This window comes from Mirounga angustirostris, unplaced genomic scaffold, assembly GCF_029215605.1.
Source record: "Mirounga angustirostris isolate CCGP_5_RB_7025 unplaced genomic scaffold, mMirAng1.0.hap1 SCAF_2, whole genome shotgun sequence".
In the NCBI taxonomy this organism is placed as follows: domain Eukaryota; kingdom Metazoa; phylum Chordata; class Mammalia; order Carnivora; family Phocidae; genus Mirounga; species Mirounga angustirostris.
Window position 1 is genome coordinate 62,831,177 of NW_026991710.1, and position 20,020 is coordinate 62,851,196.

At 43.2% G+C, this 20,020-nt stretch overlaps 1 protein-coding gene across 5 annotated transcripts in view; it reads left to right on the forward strand.

Moving 5' to 3' along the window:
• Nucleotides 1–20,020, forward strand: part of FRAS1 (Fraser extracellular matrix complex subunit 1) — a 420,408-nt gene that overhangs the window by 234,948 nt on the left and 165,440 nt on the right. For all 5 annotated transcript variants that reach the window (XM_064584673.1, XM_064584674.1, XM_064584670.1 and 2 more), the window contains exons 19-20: nt 3,175–3,315; nt 5,631–5,774. In XM_064584673.1, the coding sequence (XP_064440743.1) occupies nt 3,175–3,315; nt 5,631–5,774 (285 nt within the window). The remainder of the gene's footprint in view (nt 1–3,174; nt 3,316–5,630; nt 5,775–20,020) is intronic.

Here is a 20,020-nt window from a genome sequence, read left to right on the forward strand (position 1 = left end):
TTAAAGATGCAATGCAAATGCCTGTACTTACAGAAACAGAGCATTGTAGAGGAAAAAAATACTTTGACAGGGTGGTCACCCAATATATCATTTTCCCTCTGTGCCACTCAGCAACTAACAGGCTCATTATCCATTTGGTTATTAAACATTTCCAATGACAGCAGTTTTGAAGTTTGCCATGGTGATGTTTAGATTTCTAAAATCTAGTGGATGACAAAGGGACTTTGTTGTGGAGTTCTTAGCCCATCAGTCTTTCAACTTGTTTGTCCTCTTTGCTTTCCTGTTTTATATAGTACAATAATAACCTTTATTCACATTGAGCCAAGCTCTCACATTGACTTTGTGACCAAATGGAATGAAATAAAATATGTTGTGTGCTCATAAGGCATTAATTCATCTTTCCCTAGTTTTCAATTCCACAATGATATGATTTGATTTCCTTTTTATTAGGGAGGTATAATAGAAAGAGCTAGGGATTTTAGCAATCTTGTAAAGTCTAATATAAACATTGGTATTATCACAGGTATATTTAAATATGTGGAAGTATGTTTCTTCCCCAAATCATCCTGGAAAGCTTTGTGTTGACAATATAATTTAGCTGGTTTTTGAAATATTGCCACCTGACTTTCTGTTACATGCTGTTTCGTTCGTGTTAAACGTGTCTCACATAATGGGCTAATATGTACCCTTCCTTTTTAATATTTGCTTACCTATTCCTTTTTTGTTTTTTGAAAAGGAAACATTTTCCCAGTGATTTTGAAAATATTTGGGGAAAATTTTTCTTATTGAGGCTTGTGCTAGTAGAGTTGTTTACAAGGCAATTAAAAAAGAGGAAATTATTTTAAAAGTTGGAGCTCTAGCTCTAATTTTCATATAGTAATAAATACTGTTGAATAGATATAAAGCTCTGAAGTGTATCCAGAGATGAGGATCAAAATATTTATTAGCTAGTAAGGCAAGTTACCGCCCAATCCAAATGGGTACGGGCCTTAGCTCAGGAGCAGGGTCCTAGAAGCCTCGTGGTGGAGATGTTAAACCTCTAGGTGCTGGTTTATGGATGGGGCAGGAAGCTAGGGTGGGGCCAAGGCTGCAGGGAGCACTAGAAGGCTTAGGACAGCAGTGCCTATCAGCCATGTATCGGTAGTTGAATATTTTTTTTTTTTTTAAGATTTTATTTATTTGACAGAGAGAGACACAGTGAGAGAGGGAACACAAGCAGGGGGAGTGGAAGAGGGAGAAGCAGGCTCCCCACCGAGCAGGGAGCCCGATGTGGGGCTCGATCCCAGGACCGCGGGATCACGACCCGAGCCAAAGGCAGATGCTTAACGACTGAGCCACCCAGGCGCCCCCCAGTAGTTGAATATTTAACCACCAGTACCACTGGGCCAGGACATCCTAGCTTATATGAGCTGCACATACATCAAAAACTATATGTTGCATTTTTATTGGAGGTTGGTAGAAATGGAGACCTCAGTGGTGTAAAATCACATTTGGTTCTTCCAAGTTGCTGGTGTCTGTCTGGGTATTTCATAGAGGGGACAGAAGAGGCAAAAGAGGAGACTCAGAGTGATCCCTGCAGTTGTGGATCTTGTCCACTGGATGGACAGAAGGTGGCCTGAAATGTGTGGGGTCATCCACATGGGTAAGAATCGGGTCTTTGTCTTATTCACCATTGTATCCCCAACACCTAGACCTATTGGAGACTCAGTAACGAATGAATGAATGATTGGAGGTGAATGACTATTTCACAATGGAGGTTTTATTATTATTCAGATATGATGAGGCCAAGAGATCAGGAGACAGCTGCCATTGAGAAGCATGTGTTAGTCACAGTTCCCAAGAGGGGGGGCATGGCACACTATGCAGGGGCCACATCGGGAAGCACCAGGGTTGGTCCAGAGGCAGAGGGGAAAATGTAAGCAAGAGCCCTTATTGTGGTTTCTGTGGGAAGGAACAACAAGTGAGGCTGGGTAGCAGCATAGGATTGGCTAGTTGGAGTAACTTCAGTGGGCTTTGGGGTGTTGGAACTGTCTCAGGTTGGCAGGGGGATAGAGGCCCCAGTGTGAGCGATAGGGGAGGTGATGCATGTGTGGACTTGGGACTGGCTAGTTAGCATATGAAAGACACGCTCCCAGGGTAGTCATTTACTATCTCTAGGAACTGGCTAGCCCTGGGAGGGCAGTCTCTTCAGGATTTGCAGGACCCCAGATGTCAAAGTAACAGAAATACAGAAAATAAAAAGACATGATTAATACACTGTCCACCCTTGGGAATTGATGCAAATATCCCCTATATTCTTAAATGCCTTCTTTCTCTTTGCTTCCACATTTCTTTTTACACCTGTGGGTACTTGTATCATAGCACTTAATGGTAATAATTACTGCTAAGATTTATTAAGCCCTTACTATGTACGTAGCACTGTCCTAGGAACTTTACACTTTATGTGTTTCAAACCCAGTTAGTGTCCACAGCACCCCATGCATTATGTACAGTTTATATTCACATTTTATACATGAGGAAGTAGGAGTCTTGAGAAATTACATAAATTAGTCAAGGCCACATAGAATTGCGACGTGATGCTCTTACTCCCTCTATGATACTTTGTCTCCCATTAATTGTATTCCAGTGACTTGCCTGTGTGTCTGTTGATGAAGCTAGTTTGAGCAGCTCAGAATGTTGGGACAGTTCTTCTCACCTCACATAGAGATATGTCCAATCTCTATTAGAGAGTAGGCACCATGTAACCCTTTGTGAGTAAGTCAAGCTTCCATCACTGTTCTCTGTAATTTGAGCAGCCTGATAAACAGCCCATTGTCTAATGATGGAGGAGGAGCTGTCCTGAGGGAAGAAGACCTGTCTTACGGCTTCCTGGTCTTTATTTGACATTCTCTGAGAATGGAACCTGGGAAGAAAGAAATGTATGACTCTGCAAATGGTTATTTCTGTTTCGTGGCATTTGTGCCTTAATCTGGGTCCCACAGATCCTTGCTTTGCAGGATATGGCCTTTAGAAAGAAGTATGTGAGATGTGTACCCTGTCCTTGGGAAAAACTAAGCCGATGTGGGGAACTTATTCCAACCCAGAAATGTTAACAGGAGAGACAGAGCTACTGCATTTGTCATATGGTGACTTTCCTGATGGTCTCCTCTGCTTTGTCTTTCCTCTGCCTTCCAGCTTGCCACCCATCCTGCTTCAGGTGTGCAGGGAAGAGCCCACAGAACTGCACAGCCTGCTGGCCTTCCCAAGTACTGTTGGATGGGCAGTGTCTGTCCCAGTGCCCGGATAGTCACTTTAACCAGGAAGGCAGTTGCACAGGTAAGCATGTAATATGCTGGGACATGTCCCCTATGCCATTGTTTTGTCTTTGTCATGCAGCCAGGCTCTGTAATTAAAAACGTGGTCATATCAGGGGACAAGGGTTGGGCTGTAAACCCGCATCTTGAATTTGTTAGGTATAGAGTGAGGGGAGCAAGTGAAGTTCTGTTCTTCCAATAGGGAAGTATGGGTGAAGTGAAAAACTGGAGTCGGCTTCGTCCTGTGCATGCAGGGAGGGATGGATCTGATGGTGTTCGTCATGGAGACAAGCTACTACAGACAGGTTCTAAGGCATCTGTGGAGGACCAGGCTTTTGGCATTAACTCTGTACTTCTCAGCCCCACTTCCCCTGGCTACAGCCTAAGAGAGCAAGAAGAGAAAAGTGATATTTATTTTTGTCTTTGATGTGTTGGTCCAATACGTTTTTAACAACACCTTTATATATTTCAGTGACAGAGATTCTAGAAATCACTAGTTGAGATTAGTTCAGGGTTTTATTGGAATTGACAAAATACTAAAATTTAAGCACCCTATTGTAGCACTGTGTTTTCTTGTATCTACAGAAGAAAAGGTAAGACAAAACACATTCTTTCATGATTACTATTTTATTTCTAAAAATAGACTGTTGAGGCCCACTGTTAGGAGAAAGCCAATTGTTATAAAATTGTATGACATGTATTTCTGGAGTCAGGAAACATGTAGTAAGTGCACAAAATATTTTTTAAATAAATGAATACTTGTTAGGTTCATCTAAGCCTCAAACTCCAAAGGGGAAATCCAATGTAAACAGAAATCTAGACAACTGAAGATCAGTATTATATTTCTTCTGGAATGTTCTTTTTCCAAGTACCTGCTTAATCTCTCTAGGCCCATGATGGGTCACTTTATTTTAAACACTCTATCAGGCTCAGTGGGAATGTTCCTGGTTTCTTTGTCATTGGGGTTGTCCTTGAAAACTGTTGTCTGTCCCTGTGAGCCCTCACCCTAGCCCAGCTGATTGTCCTTTGTGTGAAATTGTTGGGGGGTCAAGTCTGAGTGGCTCTGACTCTCCTCTGTCTACACCTCTGCCTGCCTGCAGCCAGCAGATGGCCAGGGCACTGAGTTGGCAGGGCACCCAGGTCACTTGAAATCTGGCAGGGAGGAAGAACTGGGAGGTGGAAATCAAACTAAGAACTCAAGTATCCTTTGTACAGACGTTTTCCAAGTTAAGAGCCTTAGGAATGTAGGAGGGGTGATAGCTAATGCTAGCCTTCTCATCAGTAGTGCATTTTCTTGCTTGCTTTATTTATTTATTTGTGTGGTTTTGCTTTTTTTTTTTCTTTCATAACTCCTTATCTTCTCTTGGTCTCTCGCCAGAAGAAGTGAGAGGCGGTTGAGTGTACTCGAAATCTGTGCCTTTGCTTTCCACCAGCTCTGGGCCAGAAGGGAATTCTTTGTCATCGGTTCCAGCAAGCTCTGCCCAGCTCTGGTCCCTCACCTCCCCTCCTCTTGGAATCAGGCAGGCTTAGACTTCCTCATCCTTGGCAGAGAAATCCTTAGCTCTCCCTCCGTGCACTTGCTCCTACGGCCTGCTTTGGCAGCACCAGCCCAGCTGCAACCTTCTTCTACTCCTCGTGCCCTGATCTTTATTGCCTGCACCTTCTGGGACTTACTTGTTTTCAGGGTGGTACCCCTTAGTACATGGGTGCTTTTTCGGGGGAAAACAGAGCTTTGACTTCAAACCTGGCTCTCGATAACCTCCAAGAAGAGGACATTCTGTTTTTGTATTTTAATTAAGTGTTGCTGCTAACACAAGGCATCCAAATCGTGGCCTGAAGGGAGAGCATGGCTGGCATCTGACTCCAGTGAGAAGTATTGGTGTCCCTTGCTGTGTATGGTTCCCCGTTGCCTGCCAGGAACTTCTGGGGAGCAAAATGTCTCCCTCGGCTCCCTGTCCAGCTCTTTGAATCACACGAGGTATTTTAACGAGAAGGAGGGAGTCTCACCACTCACCTTTCTGCTTTGTGACCTTGATCTGAACTTCCTCACTGACATACATTGGGATGGTCATGCTGGGCCTTCTGGAATGTGCAGCCAGTTACTCGAATTTTTATGTTTCTGGATTCTGTGTTCTGTTCATGGACAGTATTTTCACTGATACCAGAAATGTCATCTTTTGGTTGGGCCTAAGTGTAGGCCAAACTTGCTCAGGAATCTTCAAAAGATGCTTAGCGTTTGAAGTCTGCTCTTGATGTAATTTGTGACAGGCATTCATACTTCATGTACTCACATGCTGAGCCACTAATTCCAATCCTAGTTTCTGTTTCTCTCCATAGAATGCCACCCCACCTGCAGGCAGTGCCACGGCCCATCGGAATCTGACTGCAGCTCCTGTCACCCTCATGTCACTCTTGCTGGTGGGAGCTGCAGGACCAGCTGTAAAGAAGAGCAGTTCCTCAACCTGGTGGGGTACTGCACTGGTGAGTGGGAGCTCCTTCCTTCATAGTCGTGGAAATCACTAGCCAAAGGCTGGGGTTCTTCATGCCAGGCTTAAGAAGGCTCTCCTGTATTTGTCCTCTGTCATCAGATGAAGAGCTCTTTTTTGGGAGGCATTTGTCTCGGGTCTGGAAACTTACTTTACTGCTTCCTATCAGACATTTAGTAAATATTTATAGATTCAAATGGAATCTTCTAATAACACTCTTGAACTTCCTGAAACAATTTAGAACCTCATATTAATGAAGATTAAAGTGATGATAATAGTACCTCATATGCATGTGGTGTACTTCAGCTTAAGATAGCAACATGTTGGGCGCCTGGGTGGCTCAGTTGGTTAAGCGACTGCCTTCGGCTCAGGTCATGATCCTGGAGTCCCTGGATCGAGTCCCGCATCGGGCTCCCTGCTTGGCAGGGAGCCTGCTTCTGCCTCTGACCCTCCCCCCTCCCATGTGCTCTCTCTCTCTCATTCTCTCTGTCTCAAATAAATAAATAAAATCTTTAAAAAAAAAAAAAAAAGATAGCAACATGTTGCTTCAAACCCTTGGGAGACTCTCTCCCTCTTGTCTACATTATCTTCTGCCTCTTGCGTGGAGAACTTTCGCCATCAGCCCTAGACACAAAAATTTAGGGAGATTAACCTAAAAGTAAGTCAGTTGTCTCAGGAGATGGGATTTTTCCTCCTCATTTTAGAACTCTGATTTCAAAGAAGTATATATTAGGAAAGTAGCCTAGAATTTAGATAACAATGAAAAAGCCATATAGTGTTTTGTGTTCATCCATCCATTCATACGACAAGTATCTTTGAGTGCCTACTCATGGCCAGATGCTCAGAATACAAAAAAAAGAAAAGAAAGAAAAAAGAAAAAAAAAAGAAAGGTGAATGAGACAATGATCCTGCCCTCAAAGAGCTTATAGTCTAGAGAGAGGAATTTACAGACTAGTGGGTTATTACATATTTCTTGACTCATTTCTCCATATTGTAGGAGAACCTTGAAGAGATTTGCCTGCAGCAGCTTTTGTCACAGTTCCAAAGGGCTTGACTGGGAGGCATTCTGAGATGCCACTGGGAAAGGTGAAAAAGCTAGGATCTGGTCAGTTGCATGCTGGAGAAGTTGATCTGTCTGTAGGCCTTGTCTTTGGGCAGGGATGAGGTGTGGTCAATTGTTTAGGTCATAGTATGGAGCAAGCACATTCACTCTGGGACTCAGTAGTCCGTTTTGGTGGATGGGGACACAGGAAGTCAATGACAGTCCTCCAAGTGTGGCTGGTCATGCCATGGTCCTGGGTGATCCATTCCTTTTTGCACATGACCTTAGCTGGTGACTAGACCTTGGGGTCCAGGGTCTATGCCCTAGGAAGACTGAATTGTCCAGAGCAGGGCTGCAGCCAAAAAGATGCTGGGATTCAGGGTAAAACCCAGTAGTTAAGACTGCAAACATTTTAGGGGCAACAAAAAGTAGAAGCTCAGAGAGACCAGGCTTGAGACTACTGAGCTACCCCACAGCTGTAGGGTGTGAGCCTCTTGCCAGTACTGCCACCTGTAGTCAGGACTGACTTGGAAGTGGGCAAATAGGAGGCATTAGTGCCTACCCTTGAAGAGGAATCTGGGGATGGCAGGGGCTGACTGTTATTATAGTTTGTGAGCTTGAATTCAGTGACTGCTTCTTACCTTAGGATACAAAGGAGCAGCTACCATGAGAACTAAGAGGTTCTCATGGTTTAAATACATTTGCAGGTATTTACATAGAACCTACAAGATGCTGAGTTGCAATTTGAGGGGACACAGAGATCTTTCATGCTACTTAAGGAGATGAACCAAAAGACAATTGCAGTTAACAAATAGTACAGAGCAACTTATGGATAATGGCACCAATAGGTAGTATGGGTTGTAGGAGTTGAGAAGAGGGAGAGGTAAAAGATATGAAGGGTATTGTGAAGAAGGTGGAAGCTAAGATTCTTCCTGAAGAAAAACTAAGATTTGATTAGACAGAGGGAGGGTAGGCAGGCTTTCTGGGTGTGGTTCCCCAGGAGACAGGCCAGATGGGTGGAATATGTGGGCCATTCATGGCCAGTGAGCGGTCCAACCTGGCCAAAGGGCATGGTTTGTGTTAAGACATATTAGATGAAAGAGTTGGAAAATTTAAGTTGGAACCAGAGTATAGAGAACCCAGAGTTCCAGGCCAGAAAGTTTGAACTGAATCTTGTGGGCAATGGGGCCATAAGAGTTGGGGAGAGAACTGTGACTTGACTGAGGGTGTGGTATGGGCAGGAAATCTGCCCATCGGTGGAAGATGGACTAGAGCAAGGAGAGATTATAGTTAGAGAGAGGAGTTAAAAGGGTGGACCTTCATGATGGCTTTTCTATTTCCAACCTATTCTGTATGTGGACCCTAAAAATTTTATGCTGGGGCATATTTTATAAGTAAATGTTTATATAAGAAGATTGGAAAAGTTTAATTTTTAATGAGCTCTGTTCTCTCCTATGTCCAGAGCCCTCTTGGATAGTAAATTAGGTGATTAGGAGTTGCATTAATTTTTTAAGGCTAATGGGGGACCGTTAGAATAAAGAATCATGGGACTAAGCTAAATGACTCTGGAAATCCTCAGCCCTAGGAGAAGAGTTCCCACTAAAATAGACAAACCTTGGCTGTCCTGAGAATTAGGTTTATTAAGTAAAGGGTTTAAGTAAGGTAACCATTGTCTGGTGCTTAGAAATCCTTTGTTGAATAGAGACCGCTGTATCGGTGTTTGTTACAGAAAAGTTTGACCAGTAATTTCAATTGTTGATCTTTCAAAGAAGTGCACTGACCCCAAAGTTTACTTTTTCAATTAATATATGCCCCTTCCAAACTCTTCCCACTTCTCTCTGTGGCACTGTAATGAATTCATTCATTTACAGCTTCATCAAACACACTCCATGCCAGGTACTGTGCTGGGCTCTGGGGATTCCCAACGTGAATAAGATGTGGTGCTTGTATTTAGGAAACATACCATGTAGTGAAAGAAGGACATATGTGTTGAATATGATAGAGCTGTGGGTATGAGATGACCTGTGGGACAGGACCCCAACCCCCACTGGATATGTGTGGCTGGGTGGGTAGTGAAGGCTTTCTGGAGCATATCATAATGGAAATGATTTTGAAAGATAAGTAAGAAGTGGAGGAGTTTGAAGATTTGGAAGGGAGAACATTCCAGAAAGTGGGCCAAAGAATACTATCTGTTCGGGCACCAACAAAGAATTAAGCAGAACGCCAGCTCTGAGTGTGGGAGTGGTGATACCTAGAGCAGAAGGAACCAGGGCCAGGTCACGAAGGCCACCTTGTAAGTTCTGTTTAGGGAGAATGTACTCGGTCATCAAGGCTGTGGATATCTCTTGGAGGTTTTTATGGAGGGGGGTGTCATGGTTGCATTTCTGTGAAGAGAAAGATCCATACAATTTGTGTAGAAGAAGATAAGACTGGGGCAGAAGGACCTTAAGAGGTAGTTGTAAGAATTCGGGTGAGAGATGAAGCCTTTAGTGAGAAAATTGCTGAGGGGATGAAGGGAAGGGGGCATGGCTTCACTAAGAATTAACTATGTTAGGTTGACCTGTGTGAGATTGCTGTTTTCTGTGCACAAATGATCAAATAGTGGCAATTTTATATGGATCAGCCTAATAGAAGCAACAGAAGTTGGCAATGTCTCAGCCCTGGGGACTAAGGGAAAGGGAGTTTTGGGGATGATTTCAAGGTTTCTGGACAAATAAATTTGAGGAGTGGGAGAGTACTATTTACTAAGGGCCGGAATAGGAAGATAATGTGTTTGTACTGGACAAATTGACTTTTGGACATCGAGGGGTAGCTGTCCATGAGGAGGCTGAAGGTTTAAATGACCACAGTTTTCTTCCTGTAACCACTGGGAGCTCATCTGCTATTTTCATTTTAACCTGAACCTAAATTCCTGGAACATTTTTTAACTCGAGTGTTGCTTTAGTCAGATTGTAGTTAACCTCCTGGAACATTTCAGTGACTTTTATCTAAACTCAGGAAGGTGTTAGGAGGAGCCGTGTGATGATAGACAAAGCAGAAGATAATCCGCCCCATGCAGTGCTGTCAGTGGAATGCATGTTCATCATCCTGGGGAAATTCTAGCCCCTAGAGAATGACCCTCCCTGTTCCCTCTATCGTGTGTGAGCTTTGCAAGGTGGTAGGATTTACTCACAGGATTTACTCTCTAGCTGAGCTGTACCTAAGATCATCATCAGAGACCTCTTAATTACACTTAGCTGTTTAAGAAAGAAAATTACATCTAATCTATCACACAGACAAGAATAAACACATCCTGGGGACATGTCCAAAAACCTCAATGTGTTATCACATATGGAGATGTCATATGTGTGGGGTTTTTTCCTCCAAGTTTATCAAAGCAAATATAGTTTGTGAGATTTAGGCCAGGGCTGAAGGTTTTCAACAAAGATAAATGAACTGAGGTGAGAGGCAAGAATGGACAAATTGCAGCAGGCATGGTTAAAGTGCTTTGGAAAGCCAGGCTTTTTCCTTCATAGATTTTTTTTGTTGTGGTTGTTTATATTTTGCCCACGCCTAAACAACATTCTCCCCAAGTTCCAAAGCCTGGGGTACTTTCTCCACTTTTCTTTCTCAGCTAAAATCTTTCCCCTGTTCATAGGAGAGGGTGAAAATTAAAAAGAAAACAGGAGGAGAAGTGTCCAAATGCAGATGCATTAAAAAATGCATTGGGTTTTGTGGAATGCCTAATGGGATTGGCTGTACTTTTGAGTTCTTATGTAGAAAAGGAGATAGTACTGAGAGTAATAAGTAGAAGGGAAGACTGGAAAATTATAAACAGCTAATCCTGGGGGATTAAATTTTGTTTGTTGAAGCAGTAATTTTTTAATTGCTCATTTGTTTCTAAATCTACACCAGAATGTAAGCGAAAGAAGACAAGTGTCAGTAAAGCAATATTTTTCTGAGCATTTTCATATTGTATTCCATGGAACTCACGTTTTAAGCAATGGTTAATAGGTATTGTATGCAAAAAAGATTCAATAAATTTGGGAAACTCTTGGGTAAATAAAGTTAAGCACCTTTCTTTACTGCAGAACTTCTTAGAACCCTAAGCAAGCAGATGGGCATTGTGAATCTCGAAGAAGAAGGAGACTGAACATCATTTCGCAAACATTGCATTGTAGACCCCTCACCTTTATTTGTTATGGCCTCTCAGAGCTAACCAGTGGTTTGCAGAACAATTTTTGGGAAGCCCTGCAATGATTTTAATATATTTGACAATTTATTGGCACTCCCTAAAAGGTAAAGTACAATAATGAACCAATACTCAGATTATGGATTTCCTTCCATTCATCCCTTCCTTCATTCTTCCTTCCTTCCTGGGTCACCAAGGAGGCTCAGGTTTGCCACCCTCTTGCCTGTTGAAGAGCACTGAAGAGTAATCCGTACTTATCTTCCAGTGTTGGGGCTGAGAGAAGTATTTGCTCTCTGAACCTAAGTGAAGCCACCCGTTGATGGAACAGAAAACCTGTTAACATTTTTCTTCCAGATCATAAAAAGAAAAACGTTTAAGTCCTTTCCATGATTTTCCCCATTTATCGTCATCATTTCTGAAAGATGGGGCCCTCAAAAAAATGGTAGAAAAGTTGAAAGGTGCAAATTAAAAAGAGTGGCAGATGCTCGTTTTGGAAGGTGCCGTTACAACTGCAGCATCAAGCAATGCAAACCCCAGCTGAAGCTGCACAGAGTTAAGGAGTGGGAAGGAGCCCCGTGTGAGCCAGCGCCCAGTTCTCGGCCTCCAGACACGGGACTTGCAGCCCCAGGTGAGGTCCGGTTCTGTTTTACAGCAGCTTCTGCGTGGGGGGCAGCTGCGTTGGCACTGCTCTCCATCTTGCTGGGGCTGCTGTTGGGGTTACTAGCTGCAAGGAAGGCAGGAGGCCCACATTATAAACGTGGAGCAGTTACTACCTTATTTTGATCGTCAAAATCCTGCTCATCCATTCCCCAGGGCCTGGCTCAGATCCCTTCCCTTCTAGGACCAGCTTCCTCTTGGCATCTCCCACATGGTAATTCCTAATGTGCTGATTGTTTCTACCAATTACCTAGCACTTGGCATGGACTAGCTCATATTCCCCATGAGTGATCTTTTCATGGTATCTAATAACAGGTGACTCTTCTGAGGGCTTAGTATGTGACAAGCACTGTGCTAATTACTTTGAATGCATTTTGTCATTTAATATTTTTTTTAATTTAAATTCAATAAATCAATATACAGTGTATTACTAGTTTCAGAGGTAGAGTTTAGTGATTCCTCAGTTGCATATAACACCCAGTGCTCATTATATTACATGCCCTCCTTAATGCCCATCACCCACTTACCCCATCCCCCCACCCTACATCCCCTCCAGCAACCCTCAGTTTGTTCCCTATAGTTAAGAGTGTCTTATGGTTTGTCTCCCTCTCTGATTTCATCTGGTTTTATTTTTCCTTCCCTTCCCCTATGCTCCCCTGTTTTGTTTCTTAAATTCCACATATGAGTGAAATCATATGATAATTGTCTTTCTCTGATTGACTTACTTCGCTTAGCATAATACCCTCTAGTTCCATCCATGTCGTCGTAACTGGCAAGATTTCATTTATTTTTATTTTTCCATTTAATATTAACAATGATCCTCCAAAGCAGATAGTGATGTTACATATGAAGAACCTGAAACACAAAGTAACGTGCTCAAAATGACCAAAGTTGGAAGACAGAGCCAAGGTTTGAACCTAGGCAGTGTGATTCCAAAATCTACATGCTTAACCATTTTGTTGTACTCGACAATGCTAAATACAGTTGATTATAACAGTAGGCACTCAAGAACCATTTTTTGATTGATGGGTTAAAAGGGACTGGCATGACAAGATGCCTTGGAGAGCACTGTTGGGAAAAGTTGCAAGAACTTGCTAGTCTGTTTTAAATGCTAAGGAAGCTGTTTTAGGCTGCCATGTGTTATTGTATATATCGTTATTAAGTACATAAACTTTAAAGAAAAATATTAATGAACACTAAATTTTAATAATTTATATCATTCTGCACTTTAATCTTTTTCAGTGGATATACACATTCATTTTTAATAGTTGCAGTCAGCACCTATGTATTTCTTCAATTCTCTTAAATATCACTTAATTTATGTATTTCCCTGTGTTGGCAGATATGGGAAGAATCCACATTACTGTCATTTTTCATGACTAATTGGCATTCCATTATGTTTGTATAACTTAATTTGAGTGGCCATTTTCCTGTTGTGGGCCTGGGCAGTTACCAGCAGGATCTAGATTTATTGTTCGGCCTACTGGAGGTTGAGTATGAGATCCAAGGCTTCAGCTGGGACTGGGTCTGTTTCTCATGTTATTAGTAATAGTAATACTGGTGTGTTTGTGGAGTTTTATACTTTTCAAAACATTTTCTCATTTATCTTTTCATTTGATCATCCCAGATACTTTCCTGTGGAGGTGGGAATTCTTATTCTGTGGGAATTCTTGGTGCAGTGACTGGCACATAGATGGTGATCAAGAAAGGCTGGTTAAATGAGTGCCTCGAATTTGGCATCCTAATGGCTACTATACTCCCCTTCTAATGCTTCACATGGTAATTATATCAGGGATCTTTCTTCTTAGTGTGACCCATTTTTTGCTTCTTATCTCTTTCTTGTTCACCTCCCACTTCATTCCATCTGGTCCAATTCTGCTATCTCTGTATTTTTTCAATTTTCTAGTGCCTTTTTTTTTCTTTAAATACTTGCTACTTTATTTTCCTTATCTTCTTTATTGGCATTGTACTTTCTTTTCTTATTCCTCATCTTGTCACCCGGTCTCCTATTGCTTGAACTATGAATTGCATATCCAATCTCTCTCCAGAACTTTCAATGATTGCTTCCTCCTTGTTCTCCCAATTTGTGTTTTATTTAAGAGACCACACTGTCTGTTGAGGGATGATTGAATAGTCCACGGTGTTTCTTTTCTTTAACTTCCAGGAAAAAAAAGAACATGACCTATGCTTAAATTGTGCCTTCCTAAATTAAAAAAAAAAACAACTTGTATACTTCTCCTTCATGCGACTTTTCCTAATATATTACCTTACAGAAAGACCTCACTTCCAAGCTTTCAACGTGGCAGGGCTCCCAGTGAAGTCAGGATTGCCATTGTCTTCATAAGAACTGCAAGTCTTGCTTAAAGAACACAACTGAACTTATTTATTTTATTTTATTTATTATTTTTTTAAATTAACATATAATGTATTATTTGTTTCAGGGGTACAGGTCTGTGATTCATCAGTCCTACACAATTCACAGCGCTCACCATAGTGCACAACTGAATTTAGACCCACAGGTTATCCTGTCAGTACTAAAGATGGCAAGATTGCTAAGGCTGCACTCACCTCTGTTTCTTCCACACATGTAAATCTCTGTGGCTTATATGCTATAGGCAAAAAGAGTGACTTAGACGTAGGCATGATGATCAGTATGCCAGTGTCAGTTCTGACTGGCCCTGCTGCAGAGAAAGAATAATGGCCAATGTTTATTGAACATTTAGTACGTGCCAGCCCCTCACATATCTTATCTCATTTAATCCTGACTGCAACCTCTGGAGATCTGTCCTGTGATTAGTAGTATCTCCATTTTATAGCCCGGGAGACTGAGATTAGAGACATTAGCCAACTTACTCAACGTTTCACAGCTATTGAGTGGGAGAGCCAGGCTTGGAAGCATCAGAAGGCACACAGCTGAGCACACGTCACCGGCTTCCATGCCCTGATCTAGTTCCAGTAAGACCTTTTCTGCCTCTCAGCAGTCCTATTGTTTACAGCTCCCGTCGGTGCCTTGTCATCTGGCCCATCATGCCTTTCCTTACACACCGTCCATTCCTTCCCTCAACTCAAATCTCACTTACTTGGATCAGTTTACATCTCTGCTTGCTTTCTCATTTGGAAGAATAGCATAATCTGATAAAAACAACAACAGCAGCAAAAACCCCTCACCTTTTCTTCTCAAGGGCTCTGATTCTTCTGTTAGGTACCTCTTTTTCCTCATGCCTTCCTTTGAGGAAGGAGTCCCCTCACCCTGGCTCCTCCAGTTATTTCCTTTTCTGGTTCTTTATTTCATCCCCCTCCTTCCCTGTCCCCACCCAGCCCCTCTCCCAGGGATGGTGATACCTCTCACAGCCTCAAACCGGTCCTTATTTCTGTTTTCTCCTTGGAGTCTGTGTGGAGAGCACACGGGACCGTCATCTCCAGGCCCTCCCCTCTACCTGTCTACCTCCTGGACATCTAATCCACGGGAACCCCATACCCACAAACCCTATCTTCATGTCCCTTAACCCACCAGGTCTTTTCTTCCATCTCCTGAATTTCTTGTCCACCTGCTGCTGATTTTTCAATCCACATAACTCGAAACAGCTGAGTTACCTGCTTCCTCCCTGCCCTGATCCACCTTCTGCTCGCTGTCACAGCTCACAAACTTCAAGTCCCTCTTATTCTCTTTGGATAAAATACTCTCTGGCCCTCCTGGCCCAGTTGCATTTTAGGTGCGGCTTTCCTCCAGTAGACCCTGTCATGAACATCTCAAGGGAAGATGCCGAGTCTGACTCAATGCCCTATCTCCTGAGGAAACTTCCGTAGTGCCTCATACTCAACTGATATTCCATAAATGTTCACTGAAGTGAATGTTTTCCTGTTTTGGAGGTGCACCAAGAGCAAAGCATTAACTGCTGGAAGACTAGGTAGAGGGCACACAGAGGAGTGGTGCTCATGACCCCTTGTTGGCAGCAAGAGCGGGCACCGAAACCAAGCAGAGAGCTTTGCTCTCACCTCTGGAGCTGCCTCCCGCCGCTACCAGAAGACCATGTGGTCTTCAAGAGCTCACGGGTGGCCTGGGACAAAGCAAAGGGGGAAAGAGAGGGTGCTTCTTTCTCTTCCGCCATCTGTATGTTATTTTCTAGGTTTCTTCTGTACTGTCTCACAAGGAGTACCTCGTCCATTTTAAAAGTGGCGTCGCGGGGTGCCTGGGTAGCTCAGTTGGTTAAGCGACTGCCTTCGGCTCAGGTCATGATCCTGGAGTCCCGGGATCGAGTCCCGCATCGGGCTCCCTGCTCGGCAGGGAGTCTGCTTCTCCCTCTCCCACTCCCCGTTTGTGTTCCCTCTCTCGCTGTGTCTTTCTCTGTCAAATAAATAAAATCTTTAAAAAAATAATAATAAATAAATAAAAGTGGCGTCAGAATTCAAATTCTATGTGCACTTTAAGAGCCCTGAGCTCTGGCACAAAATCATTTTTTTTTGCCTGATGAGGAACACTTGTGTTCCAGCGCTTGTGGCTGATTATCGTAACCGTTTCCAAACGCATTTAATGTGGTTGCATTAAGAACCTAATCGACTGACAGGACATTATTAAAAACTCACTGTGTGTCTAAATTTGTCCTTATAGGTCATTATTTATCAGCTAAGGAGTCACTGCCCCATAAAACCAACATCCAAAGCCATTGCGTCGACAGTACACATTTACTTTAATATCTTCAAGCTTTTTTGACTTTGCTCCAAAGACATGAAATAAGTCATTTCACTGCCGTGTCTCCCATCCATCATGACTGTGGGTAATCCTTACTGATCCTCGAAGCAGAGCCTTTGTGATTTGAAGAGAGCCTCACACAGTGATGGCCACATGTAATTTCCTTACAGCTGCAGGGTGACGTATTAGAGGATATTACACCTGCTGAGTCAAAGTATTTTATCTATTTAAATTTTTAGCATGTCTGCATGCTGTGCATATTTAGAAAACAAATGGAATCCTCTGCTTGCTTAAAAACAAGAAATGTATCTATTTCAGCCCGAGCTAATGCTCCATTTCCAGTCTCCCTTGTAATGTGTTCATTAATTTGTTTGTTTAAGTGCTAATTCGCTGGGTTCGTTAGCAAGCAGGCACACATACGAACAACTGGAATTCCATCTGCCCACCGCTCTACCACATGCTTATTATATACCAGTAATCTGAAACAGGCTACACATAACCGTATCCTGGGTCTCTCTTCTTTCCTTGTCACCCTCAATGAGTCTTATATTTAAAGACTCTTCACTGTAGTTGAAATCGTGACAAATAAGGATTTACCTACTGAGTAGCAATGCTAGAACTCAGAGAGATGGACTCCGGAATAGGCGGTTTTTAAGCAATTAATGGATACACACTCACCATTTAGACATATTTGAGGTTAGCCTCCCTTTTTGATGCAAATGCCTTACGTTACAGATGGGGCTTTTAGGATGGGACGTTAATCCTTACAGAGGCTGCTAGATTGGTGGGTTGGAAACTCAGTTCCCCTATTATAGTAACTGCAGCCCTGGTTCAAATTAAGCAGTGACAGTATAAACTTCCTCTAGTGTATCCTGTGAAATTGTTCCAAATGTCACCTGAGTGGGGGGTGGGGGGTGGGGGGAATGGGCATGGAAGGTAGGGTGAGGAGGATTATAGGGGAACTCACTCTGTGGTTTGTTGGCCTCTCTCAGAGTACTGCCATTTTAAGGACAGTTTCTGACAGTTGTGCTCTTATAGTGTGGATCCAGCAAAGATCTGAATTGGGATTTGTCAGACGGAAGAAAGCAAGAGTTGTCCCCAAATCAGCCTAATTCTTAGAAAATAGGCATATAGATTTCACTATGCATGAAGTGACTGGTGTCTGAGCAGTTCCCCGGGACACATGGTCATCTCCTGCAGTGCCTGGGGATGGGGCTCATACCACCTCTTAATTATGTTTAGAGTGTATAATTAATACATATGGCTGGCTGTGGGGATATTTCTCTTTCCATTATCTCAAATCCTACTGACAAGGCAGATATAAATTGTCACACACATAGCCACGCGGCGCCCTTTCTCTTGGCCTGAAGTGGATTTTGAAAACCAGGAGATGCAATCCACATTGACCTTTCATGAGCCTCCAAATTCCCTACAATTTCCTAGGATTTTGACTCCAATAACCTTTTTTCTTCTTTCACTCAACACATAGGCGGGGGCTCCCTACTAGATACTGATTGAGCCAAATTCTACTTTGTTTTAATTTTTATTTTTTTTTATTTTTTTTAAAAGATTTTATATATTTATTTGAGACAGAGAGAATGAGAGAGAGAGAGAGAGAGCACATGAGAGGGGGGAGGGTCAGAGGGAGAAGCAGTCTCCCTGCCGAGCAGAGAGCCCGATGCGGGACTTGATCCAGGGACTCCAGGATCATGACCTGAGCCGAAGGCAGTCGCTTAACCAACTGAGCCACCCAGGCGCCCTTTGTTTTAATTTTTAAAGGTATTTTGGAAGCTGACAATTTGTGAAAAGGTCTTCCCAGGTCATGCCTGAAAGACAAACCACTGGTATGTTGGCTTTCCTTCTCAAGGGAAACCCAAGATCTTCATTCCTGGTCCTGACAGCTTTCATGTACTTATGTTACAGTATTCTTAATATGCCTAGTGTAGTACAAGCCTCATGAGAACAGTTCAGCAACAGGATATTATTAACAGAGAGGGTCTAATAGACATAATGTGGGGGGGGAAGGGAAAGAACGGTAGGGACCCCTGTCCCCTTCCCAGTAAGGCTCCTATTGAGAGCTGCTGTATGTCAGAGTTTTCTTGGATTGTTGGTTCTTTGCTATGGTTCTCATGTCTTCTCTCATCACTGTTACCTTCCATCCAACAATTTCTCATTTAAATCTGTAATAAAAACACAGAGACCTCTATAAATAGACTGGCAAAGAACACAGGCGCACACAAACCCATTCCCAGTTGCCTTTAGGATAAAATACATGCTCCTCTTCATGGTATTCTAAAACTGGTGCAGCCGGGTCCTGAGTGGCTTTTTTCTTTTCTTTTCTTTTTTTAATTTTATTTATTTGTCAGAGAGAGTGAGAGAGCACAGGCAGGGGGAGCAGCAGAGGGAGAGGGAGAATTGGGCGCCCCGCTGAGCAGGGAGCCCTATGCGGGACTCGATGCTGGGATTCTGGAATCATGACCTGAGCCGAAGGCAGTCACTTAATGACTGAGCCACCCAGGCACCCCATGAGTGGCTTTTTTCTATGTTCTTCAAGATCCAGCCATGTTGTCCTTCTCTCAGTTCCTTGAAGGCATCCTGTTCTGTTGGGCTGCTGGGTTTTTGCCTAAGCTTTCCCTCTTCTTGGATCCATTTCCAAACCATCTCACCCAGCCCAGCTCCTCTTGCACCTAACTCCACGCAGGGTTCATGGCTCCACCTTCTCTTGGAGGCCCTCCCTGTCTCCTGGACCGAGTCAGAACTCCTGTTACAGACTTCCATGGCGCCCTGGTACTTCCATTAACATTTTTTTTTTTAAAGATTTTATTTATTTATTTGAGAGAGAGAGAATGAGAGAGAGCACATGAGAGGGGGGAGGGTCAGAGGGAGAAGCAGACTCCCTGCCGAGCAGAGAGCCCGATGCGGGACTCGATCCAGGGACTCCAGGATCATGACCTGAGCCGAAGGCAGTCGCTTAACCAACTGAGCCACCCAGGCGCCCTTACCCATTAACATTTAACAAAATGTTCGCAATAGTCGCATGGCAGTCCTGCATCTCAGTGTTTGCCATATGCATCTCCAGTGTTTGCCATACGCTCTATTGTTGCTCATCCCGCTGTGCCACCATCTCTATTGTCCTGGGATCCAGGTCTCGATTTGGAGAAAACCCTTTATATGGCAGGAAACACAGCCCAAGTCCACTTTATTGTTGGATTGTTGAATATGCCGCTTGGCTGCCTCCAACCTGTTCCATGGGAAAGGAGGGTGAGGGTAAATAAAGTGAATGGTCTCTCTGTCCCTTCTTCCTCTCCAGGTGGAAGGGTTTTTCTGGGCTGGGTCACAGAAGTGGAGAGTGCGGGGGTTGTGGTGGTGGTGGAGGGCCTGGGTCTGTTAGCTCCAATGCACATTCGAGTTTGTTTTTTTCCTTCCATCTTTCATCTGTTCCTGAGCTCTGTGAATTTGCTGTCTTTTAGATCTGATTCTGATAACTTTCTCTGGGAGCACATGACGGCCCATGCTTCCTGGTTCGATGGGGGCAGTTACTTACAGTGGATGAGGAAAGAACTCATTGGTTGATATCTCAAATTATTATTTGATTTCACATATTTCATACTCAATTATAATTATATATCCAGGGTTGTTTTTCCTGACCATACTGAAAGCTGTATGACTACAGTAGACATT